This window comes from Hyalella azteca, unplaced genomic scaffold (genome assembly GCF_000764305.2).
Source record: "Hyalella azteca isolate HAZT.00-mixed unplaced genomic scaffold, Hazt_2.0.2 contig6850, whole genome shotgun sequence".
Classification (NCBI taxonomy): Eukaryota; Metazoa; Arthropoda; class Malacostraca; order Amphipoda; family Hyalellidae; genus Hyalella; species Hyalella azteca.
This window is the reverse complement of record NW_025936992.1, coordinates 15,690-26,879: the sequence shown is the minus strand read 5'-3', so window position 1 is coordinate 26,879 and position 11,190 is coordinate 15,690. Positions and strand designations below refer to the sequence as shown.

General features: G+C 41.8%; 1 protein-coding gene across 1 annotated transcript; it reads right to left on the bottom strand.

Moving 5' to 3' along the window:
* Nucleotides 1-21: 21 nt before the first annotated feature.
* LOC108674067 (kinesin-like protein KIN-7L) lies at nt 22-10,982 on the bottom strand (the record flags this gene model as incomplete). Its single annotated transcript, XM_018161966.1, has 7 exons — nt 10,922-10,982; nt 8,654-8,776; nt 8,384-8,495; nt 8,072-8,174; nt 7,705-7,800; nt 7,295-7,454; nt 22-124 (listed from the first exon to the last, which is right to left on the bottom strand). Coding segments are annotated over exons 1-7 (758 nt in total), but the record flags the coding sequence as incomplete, so codon positions are not given.
* Between the last annotated feature and the right edge of the window lie 208 nt (nt 10,983-11,190).

Sequence of the window (11,190 nt, the reverse complement as noted above, 5' to 3'; positions counted from 1 at the left end):
CCTGTTGCGGTATGGCCATACGTGATGACCGTTCCATTGCGGCAATCTACCACCCCGTTGATGATAGGCTGCATCGCTTCGGCGAGAATGTCTTCGTTCGACACTTCGTGGTTGAAAACGCGATCTGCAAGACAATAACGATAACTCGTTATCCCCATGTTGAACAAATCTGTCGCACCGCAGTGAAAAATAAAAAAAAAACGAAAGCCTTCTTTTTGTACGCTAGTTCGAAGTGTAAGTCAAACTACGATATTTCCAATTTGAAAGTAGACCAACGAAAGATATCCTCTGATGTGGGCAAGGCTAACGTTCTTAGTCAGTTCTTTAGCAGTGTTTTCACAGATGAGAACTTTAACAGTATTCCAGCTATTGAGGAGCGCCCGGTCGGCTCAATGTTGAAGGTTTTGAAATACACGAAGATGTTCTCTAGCGCCGGGTCGCTCTAAATCCCAACAAGTCATGTGGACCAGACGGCTTCCACCCTAGATTGCTCAAAGAATTAGCCACCGTCCTGGCCGGCCCTCCGGCAGCATTATTCCAAAAAATAACTTGAACGAACGAATATTGCCGACCGATTGGAAAGAAGTTCAAGTAATACCATTGTTCAAAAACGGCGACCAAAGTAGCCCTGGTAACTATCGCCCTGTAAGTATGAAAAGTGTTGTTTGTAAGGTAATGGAATCTGTTGTGAAGGATAGGATTATCGATCACTTGACTGTTCACCATCTCGCATCAGACTGTCTACATGGCTTTATTGCCGGTAGATCTGCACCTCTAACCTCTTGTCTACGTTGAACGATTGGACTCGCCTGCTGGACGAAATGGAGCCAGTGTATGCATTGTCCCTCGATTTGGCCAAAGCATTTGACAGTGTTCCGCATGAGCGGCTGTTGCGTAAAGTGAAGTCTTTTGGAATTTGGAGTAATGTACTACGTCGGATCTTAGATTTTCTAGTAAGTAGACGACAGCGTGTCGGTATTAACGAGACCCTGTTCAATAGGGCATCAGTGCGCGCCACAAGGAAGCGTTCTTGGGCCTATTTTGTTCGTTGCTTTTATAAACGATCTGCCAGAATGATTTTCAAGCGTGTGTTCATGTATGCCAGTGACTAAAGTATATAATACAGTTAAGGGTGCATCAACCAAGGTGCAATTGCAAGATCATCTTGACAGTTTAGTTAACTGGGTTGATACGTGGAAGCTGCGTTTAATGCTCACAAGTGTATAAGTACTTCACCTCGGGAGGAACAATGAACAGCAACATTACAGTATGAGAAGACATGGTTGCGACGAGAAATTAATGATTTGAAAGTCTAGCGTGGAAAAAGATCTGGGAGTTCATGTCGACAATGGCCCGAGATTTCTAGGCACATTGAAACGCAAGCTAACAACTCCATGAAATATACGTCTTCGACTGCTCAGACGCCCATACGAGTACCACCAAGATGTAGAAGCGATGAAGCTGTAGTTTGTCACTGTTGTGCGCCTGAACCTAGAGTCTGCACAAAAACGCCGTAAGGTCACCGAAACTTGAAAAGAACAAAAATTTAGTAGAGGTGTTCAAAGACGTGCAACAAGGATAATTCCATGCTTTAAGGGCAAGTCCTACGAAGAAAGATTAAAGATTAGAAAGCTTCCAAGCCTGTTATCGACGTCTGCGTGGTGACTTCATTGAAGTATACAAGTGTACTCGTGGTATATACAAGGTCTCAGAAAGATAGCTAGAATTGGAAACAAGAACTAACACCAGGGACCACGTCTATAAACTAAAAAAAAATGTGTTGCAACTCATCAATTAAGCGACAAAATTTCTTCTCGCTTCGAGTCACCGACATGTGGAACAGCCTCCCTGATAGCATCGGTGACGCTCCAACTTCAAGTATGAACGCGTTCAAGAACAGACTAGATAAAGCTATGGAAAAAATATATGTTCAGACTTGAAATGCCTAGCACCATATCGAACCCGGTGGATGTCTAGTAGCTTTTTCAAACGATCGTCAGTCCTGAAAATATCCGGTCAAATGACACGATTTTAGATCTTTTGTGAACAAGTCACGGAAAGTACATGAATCGATGACAGGCCACATCAGATCTATTCTGCAGCGCCGACATCCTTATGTTATGTTACATTTATTCTTGCAATTCAATATTTCATATCAATTTCACAATATTTATCCAATCACTTAGCTATAATATTGCAGATATATCACGGCAAGCATGGATACTTAATGTTGTGTAATGGTAGCGGATTTGTTTCAATTCAAATTTTTAATGGGTTATCGCACGGAAACCATCCACAACTCACATCCACAAACGAGACCGTGAAAGTTGTGAAACGAGACCGTTTTCGAGAAACATCCACAACAAATCTCACCGAAAGAGAATGTAGTTCTATTTTGCTGAATGACGATCTATTCAGTGGTTGTCCAGAGCCGGGTATCCCCTACAGGTCCCCTAAATCTAATATAGGTTTTGATAACTGGAGATCACTGATTATAAAGAATTATGTAAAAGAAACCTAAAAAAATAAACTAATTATTTTTCTTTAGACTTGACGAAAATAAGCACCTCAGACTGTACAGGATTCCCAATCTCATAACCGAGCCGCGGTCAGAGTACTGAACCTGGCTGAGAGGAGGGTAGTTTAAATTCTTTATATCAGTATTCAGTGTTTTGGCAGTGAAATATTAGTTCCCCGATATTAACCACAGAACACATGGGTGACGTGGCAGCATCTCCCGTGCAAGCTTTGCAGCTGCCCCTGATCATACTTTAACTGAAGGAAGACCGAACCTGTTAGGAAATATACACAAATATAGAAGTTCAAAGCAAAATTTTATTTGAAAGTCGAGTGTCGGGGCCCATTCAATAAATAAATAAGCCATCAGTGGCCCCAGACAATTACTTATGATCGCACTGTAATAACTATCCCCATTTAGAAGGATGAATAAAACAATCGATGAACAACAAATAATAATCGAAATGACCTATCAATGAATACAAAAACACTAAATATGCTAAACCAAACCGTGCGCTTTCTTTAGGCCGACTAACTAGTTTCAATAAAGATCTGATCAAGTCCTTATGTCGAAGCTTTCTGCACATACAAAAATGAAAACGCGCAATTAGAACCAATGAAGTAAGTAAACTAATAAACACAGAAATATAGAATAGAATAGAAGTGTCGGCGTTGAAGAAATAGGCCCAAGGCCTGTTGCCGATTCTTGAACTTTTCGTGACTTGATTCACAAGGGATCCGGCCTTTGGAACCCGATCTTTCCATAGCTGACGATTGAGATAGCTGCTGGACATATTGCCTGATCCGTAATTTGCTAGGCATTTTAAGACTGAACATATGCTCCTGCATAGCTTCGTCTAGTCTTATTGCCTGGTCCGTAATTTGCTGGGCATTTTAAGACTGAACATATGCTCCTGCATAGCTTCGTCTAGTCTGTTTTTGAAGATGTTTCTTCGACACAATCTCATAAAGAAAATTTTTGCGGGAAACTACTTTGTTCCCGACGTCGTCTACACGGCATCCCTGCAGACTTGTGATTCATTACATCTCTTTTGTTATGAAGTATTTTAGGTAACTTTAAGATATTGTCATCTAAACTTAACCTCCTACTTTATGATCTCAGGTACCGTAATCGTAGGCCAAGCCCAACCACAGCCGTTGGCACTAGAACAGTAAGCAAGCCCAACCCCACGTTGGCAATAGCAAGGATGACATTAGATACAGGAATAAATATAATTACAAATATTCACTTGAACGTCAATAAAAAAAGGCCACACTAGGGCACTATCAACACTGAAAATAGACACGACTAAAAGAACCACGTACCTCTATGGTGTAATCGCACACATGAATGACAAGGTACAACAGATTCCTACGCTAGGTCACGTCAGTGGTGACTAAAGACCTAAAAGAGAAATTACTAATCTAATATTTACATGACCATTACGTTCCCTTACACACAGGATTATTTCCTGAATTCAGCGGCGACGTAAATTGCAAAAACTCCGTCGGTTCCTGAGGTGCAAACTGGAACGAGAGTCCGTCGGTTCCTGAAGTGCAAACTGGAACGAGAGAACACTGGCCGTCGCTAAGATGAATCTAGAAGCCAAAATTGGGTCTTTAACCAAGTTCAACATGTCAAACAATTATATTCACTATTTCAACTTGAGCGGCGCAAGATAAATAGCCGCATTCCCAGTGCTATTTCCATTCCTTCTAACAACCAGCGTCAGAGACCAACAAGCGTCACAGATGAAACCAATGAATCTTCGTAGAACGTCCAAACGAAGTTGATTACAGACGCCAACTGTGAGACGATAAATCAGAGGTTACATTTACTGTAGAATGAAGAAAGTTCTTCAATATAGGCACGAAAATTGTTGATAGTGTATAACAATATCAAATGAAAGAATCACAAATTCGTGATTAAGGGTTTCTCTCAAATCTCATCGTGAAACGCCGGAACACGAAATTGGAGATGTCAACTCGCAGTGTGAGGATTCGTAACCGACAGTTAAAAAAGGTCAGTTAGAATATCCAATAATTCAATCAGTCTCAAAATATTCCAATATAGCGCACTAAATCAGAATAAATCAACTGAGAACGTACCTATTTGTCTCCAGAGAAAGAAACCATAGCCAGAGTTCTCACAAAGAGAACAATTAGAAAGAATGAAAAAGGGAAAATGGTATAAGGTGCGTTTGCCCATATTTGAAGGTGATAGGGGGTAATACAGGGTGTTTCAGAATTAAGTAACCCTTTTAATTTGTTAATAAATAAAAAACTAAGAACGTTATGAAGTTGAAACTTGTTTTATTTAAAAGAAGAACATTTTTTGACGGACCGCAACACACCCGAGAACAATGGCCCACAGCTCAAATTCGGTGACATCCGTCCTCATTGACGTCTAGGTGGCAACTAGTGTTCAAAGCGCGCGGTCTCAAACAACCGAGTACAAAAGTAGTGTAAACGGTTGTGCGCGGTGAGGCACTGCAGCAAACGACTCAAAGCTCATGTCGTTGCCACTAGTGTAAACGGGCCTAAAAGGCGCAAAGCCAGTACGATGATATTTAAACGAGCAAACACTGAAGCGCTAACATGCAATTTTAAAGAACTTCTAACAAAATGAAATCACATTTGCTCCAACTTAAAATAAAAAAATCTCTTAGGCAGCAAATTAGTCCAAGTATTAGATCCGTATAGTCATGGATTTGAAGCAATAATGACTACGATTGGACTGAACGACGACGTTCTCGCCTCCACCCAATCAGCTAAAGCAAAGCGTATGTACAATAATTAAGTAATTAGGATACAAATTTTAACACGCGTGAGAGACCAGGCCTTAATGTGAAGCTCGCCTAACAAATATGTTACAAAGGCACATGACAGGCCTGTATGAAAGATACATGTGTGAAAAAGGAAGATGCCTACGTGAGAAAGAAAGATGCATGCGTGAGAAAGAAAAATACATGCGCGTGAAAGATACATGACAGGTCTATCTGAAAGATACACGACATGCCTATCTGTGCCGTAAATTTATAGACGTGGTCCCTGGTGTTGGTTCTTGTTTCAAATTCTAGCTATCTTTCTGGGACCCTGTATAAACCACGAGTACACTTGTATACTTCAATGAGGTCACCGCGCAGACGTCGATAACAGAGGCTTGGAAGCTTCCTAATCTTTAATCTTTATTCGTAGGACTTGCCCTTGAAGCCTGGAATTATCCTTGTTGCACGTCTTGGAACACCTCAACTAAATTCTTGTCCTTTTCAAGTTTCGGTGACTGTACGGCGTTTCGAGACCAGGTTTAGGCGCACAACAGCGACTAACGACAGCTTCATCGCTTCTACATCTCGGTACTCGTAGGAGCGCCTGAGCTGTCGAAGACGTTTATTTCATTGATTTATTATTAGTTCATTGTTCTTCCCGAGGTGAAGTACTCTACACTTGCGAGCATTAAACGTAGCTGCCACATATCAGCCCCATTACTAAACTGTCAAGATCATACTGCAATTGCAACTTAGTTGATCCACCCTTAACTGTATTATATACTTTTAAGTCATTGGAATACATGGAGCACACGCTTGGCACTCCTTCTGGCAGATCGTTTATAAAAGCAACGAACAAAATAGGCCCAAGAACGCTTCCTATAGTGGCGCGTCCTGATGCCCAGTCTGACAAGGTTTCGCTAATACTGACACGCTGTCGTCTACCTACTAGAAGCTCTAAGACCCAACGGACTACTTCCAATTCCCTAAAGGCCCGTTCACACTAGGGGCAACACACGAGAGTCAAGTGCCTCAAAGCGCATGCAGAGGCGCTTTGCAGCCTCTGCATGCGCTTCTTGACCGATTGACGAGCTAGCGATTGACAGGGGCCATGCCTCATGCAACACAAGCGCGGCGCTTAGTAGATAGCTATTAAAGAATTGATATCACTTGTATGCCTGTCTCTTATACACATCTAGATGTGTATAAGAGACAGGTTCCACCTCGTCCAATATACAGGAGGTGGGGGATATATACTGGGACTGGGGATCGAAGCGGGCCGATCCGAACTGAATTTGGAACAAGACGGAACTGATCAAAGCGAGCAGAACCAAACTGTGACTGAGACTACCACTGGAAACAGTACCTGCGGTGAAAGATAAAAAAGGAAGTTCAAGTAAAATAGAAAATTGAAATAGAATGGAAGATTAACTGAATTCATAACGATCATACTTACTTTCGTCAGTGTACTTCCCAAACTTGCGACGTTGGGGGGGGCTTGAGACACTTGGGGGACTTGCTACGTTTAGGGGCCTTAGACGAATCCTCCTGAACCTCTTCGTAGGTGCACATCTTGTTCTTTCGACGTTTGTTGGCCTAAGACGCATCCTGCACACTCTTCGGAAGTGCACATCCTAGTGTAGTGGTGGCGCCCAGCTCTGCGCCAGTATCTGGTCAGAATCGGCAAGGACGCCGGGCGGTTAAGCACAGCATAATTGTTGCAGCGAGTTGAGAGTTCGAGACCGCAAAATGCTGTGAATTTTCTGCGATGTTGGGAATTGGCGACAGGACTACGGCCTACTAAACGCTGAAACCGCTTTTATTATTATTATTATTATCATCATCGTATAGAGTCCAAATTTATGGATCACCTGTCCATTATGAATTATCAAAAAATTACATCGATCAGTTGAATTTTATTGCTGTAGCGATGACTCATTTTTTTCCATCAGAACACTGAAAGTGAAAGATCACATCGCGGATGTCAGATAGACTATTCTTGATATAACCGCCCTTCCTGACGCGCTCGATATCTGTGCCGGTCTGTGAGGGGTTTTCCAATACCGCGAGGTCGACCAGGACAAGATTTGAAATCACAGCCACGTCGTCCTTTAACGCCTCATCTCTGCTGGTGCTAGGCCCATCAGTAGCCTTGTGTGACTGCACAATCTGCGCATATAGACAACCCCAACTAAATAAGCATTGTAAGAACTATATCTTACAAGTCCTCTCATTATGAGGAGGTCGAGAAAAAGAGATAAAACTACAAGGAAATAAATTGTTAACGAGCAGTCTTTCAACGATCAATGTAAAAAACAAACTGAAGAGAAGAAAAAATTCGTGAAAAAATGTGGAAGGCTGGACAGCGTGACCATAGTCCACTCATTGAGACAACATTCCTCGAAGAAAAGACACTCACGATTCTGAAGATAGAGTGGGCGCGAGAACTTCGTTCGTTGATACAGGTGGCGGACACATGCTTGTAACTGTTCCTGCGGTGCATTATACGCAGCAACTGTGTGAAGTCAAATACATTTAGTAACTATATGCTTATTCTCTCTATTTTCTTTACCTATACTGACTTAACTGAAATTCAGTCATTCACTGACACGGTCCAGAAAATATAAATGCGGAAAGAGCTTTGAAACGGCACAGTACAAGTTGAAAATTTGGGACCAACACGTGCATCTTCCCTCGCTCGCGGTTCAAATTTACTACATATGATAGATATGAACATACAGACGCTGAAAAGAACAAAAAAATGATAACGTAGAGAAGCGCGATACCTGTTCATCGTTGTCCCCGCTCTTCTCCGGAAGGCAAGGTACATAAAAATGGCCTGACTGGCCGTCCAGCAGCATCAGAGTCCTCTTGCCTCGAATATTGCCGCTGATTTCAAAAAGGTCCACCAGGCGATCCTTATATAACTATAGGAAAGAAGCTCTGAAGAAAATCGGCATCGGCGAGTATGTTTTGCCTCGTATACCAATATTTAACCCTATAATTGGTGATTTGCTACAAATATTCCAGCCTACTCAATTGACCCATGTGATCCATTTTTAAATGAAATGATAAATTATGAGGAATGCAGAATATACCTGATGGTATACTGGCGATCAGGCTTTTCTCTGATACACTGGAAGAGGCTCTTGAAGGCAAGAGGGAGCATCCCAGGACTTAAGTCACAGCCTATCACTGTGTAGGTCTTGCCTGCACGAGAAACAACAAACATGCGAGAAAAATGCATTACATGACTTACAACAATAATAGTTATTAAATACAGCGTTTCTATTTTATTGGATTGTTTGGAAAGAAATTTTCTTTAATTTTACCATCTTTGTGATCGTAAAAGAAAAGCACCCCCTCACCTGTTGCGGTATGGCCATACGTGATGACCGTCCCATTGCGGCAATCTACCACCCCGTTGATGATAGGCTGCATCGCTTCGGCGAGAATGTCTTCATTCGACACTTCGTGGTTGAAAACGCGATCTGCAAGACAATAACGATAACTCATTATCCCCATGTTGAACAAATCTGTCGCACCGCAGTGAAAAATTAAAAGAAAACGAAAGCCTTCTTTTTCTACGCTAGTTCGAAGTGCAGGACAAACTACGATATTTCCGATTTGAAAGTAGACCAACGAAAGATATCCTCTGATGTGGGCAAATCTAACGTTCTTAGTCAGTTCTTTAGCAGTGTATTCACAGATGAGAACTTTAACAGTATTCCAGCTATTGAGGAGCGCCCAGTCGGCTCAATGTTGAAGGTTTTTGAAATACACGAAGATGTTCTGAAGCGCCGGGTCGCTCTAAATCCCAACAAGTCATGTGGACCAGACGGCTTCCACCCTAGATTGCTCAAAGAATTAGCCACCGTCCGGGCCGGCCTTCCGACAGCATTATTCAAAAAATTAACTTGAAAGAAGGGATATTGCCGACCGATTGGAAAGAAGCTCAAGTAATACCATTGTTCAAAAACGGCGACAAAAGTAGCCCTGGTAACTATCGCCCTGTAAGTATGACAAGTGTTGTTTGTAAGGTAATGAAATCTCTTGTGAAGGATAGGATTATCGATCACTTGACTGTTCACCATCTCCTTTTAGAATTTAGACTGGCAACATGGTGTCAACATGGCTTCGTTGCCGGTAGATCCTGCACCTCTAACCTCTTGTCTACGTTGAACGATTAGACTCGCCTGCTGGACGAAAGGACGCCAGTGTATGCAGTGTACCTCGATTTTGCCAAAGAATTTGACAGTGTTCCGCATGAGCGGCTGTTGCGTAAAGTAAAGTCTCAGGGAATTGGGAGTAGTCCATTGGGTCTTAGATTTTCTAGTAGGTAGGCGACTGCGTGCCAGTATCAACGAAACCGTGTCAGACTGGGCATCAGTGCGCGCCACAAGGAAGCGTTCTTGGGTCTATTTTGTTCGTTGCTTTTATAAACGATCTGTAAGAAGGAGTGTCAACCGTGTGCTCCATGTATGCCAATGACTCAAAAGTATATAATACAGTTAATGGTGAATCAACTAAGTTGCAATTGCAGTATGATCTTGACAGTTTAGTAACTGGGCTGATATGTGGCAGCTGTGTTTAATGCTCGCAAGTGTAGAGTACTTCACCTCGGGAAGAAGAATGAACTAATAAAAAAAAAAATAATAAATCGGTGAAATAAACGTCTTCGACTTCTCAGACGCTTTGCGTTGACCAAGTTGACATGTTGAAGTACCAAGATGTAGAAGCAATGAAGCTGTTGTTGGTCGCTGTTGTGCGCCTGACCCTAGTCTCGAAACGCCGTAAGGTCACCGAAACTTGAAAAGGACAAGAATTCAGTAGAGGTGTTCAAAGACGAGCAACAAGCATAATTCCAGGCTTTAAGGGCAAGTCCTACGAAGAAAGATTAAAGATTAGGAAGCTTCCAAGCCTCTGTTATCGACGTCTGCGCGGTGACCTTATTGGAGTATACAAGTGTACTCGTGGTTTATGCAAGGTCCCACAAAGATAGCTAGAATTTGAAACAAGAAGCAACACCAGGGACCACGTCTATAAATTCACGTCACAGATAGGCATGTCGTGTATCTTTCAGATAGGCCTGTCGTGTATCTCTCACGCATGTACCTTTCTTTCTCGCGCAAGTATTGTTCTTTCTCACTCGTGTATTTTTCTTTCTCATGCATGCATATTTCTTTCTCTTGCATGCATATTTCTTTCTCGTGCATGCATCTTCCTTTCTCACGCATGTATCTTTCATACAGGCCTGCCATATGCCTTTGAAACATACAGTGGGGGGAAATAAATATTCGTACACTTGAAAAATCGTATTTTAATGTATGTAAGTACACAAACTTAACAGGAAAAGTGATTTAAATTATGTATAGAGACGCATAGTATTCAAAAATACTATCAATTGCATTGAGATTTAATTTCTTTTGATAGTATTTTTGAATACTATGCGTCTCTATACATAATTTAAATCACTTTTCCTGTTAAGTTTGTGTACTAACATACATTAAAATACGATTTTTCAAGTGTACGAATATTTATTTCCCCCCACTGTATCTGTTAGGCTAGCTTCACATTAAGGCCTGGTCTCTCTCGCGTGTTAGAATCTAACCTAATTACTTAATTATTGTACATACGCTTTGCTTTAGCTGATTGGATGGAGGCGAGAACGTCGTAGTTCAGTCCAATCTTGGTCATTATTGCTTCAACTCCAAGACTGTATAGGGATCTAATACGTGGACTAATTTGCTGCCTTAGAGAATTTTTTCTGATTTTAAGTTGGAGCAAATGTGACTTCATTTTGTTAGAAGTTCCTTAAAATTGCATGTTAGCGCTTCCGTGTTTGCTCGTTTAAATATCATCGTACTGGCTTCCTTAAGTTGGACCCGTTGGGGTTTCGGCTCCG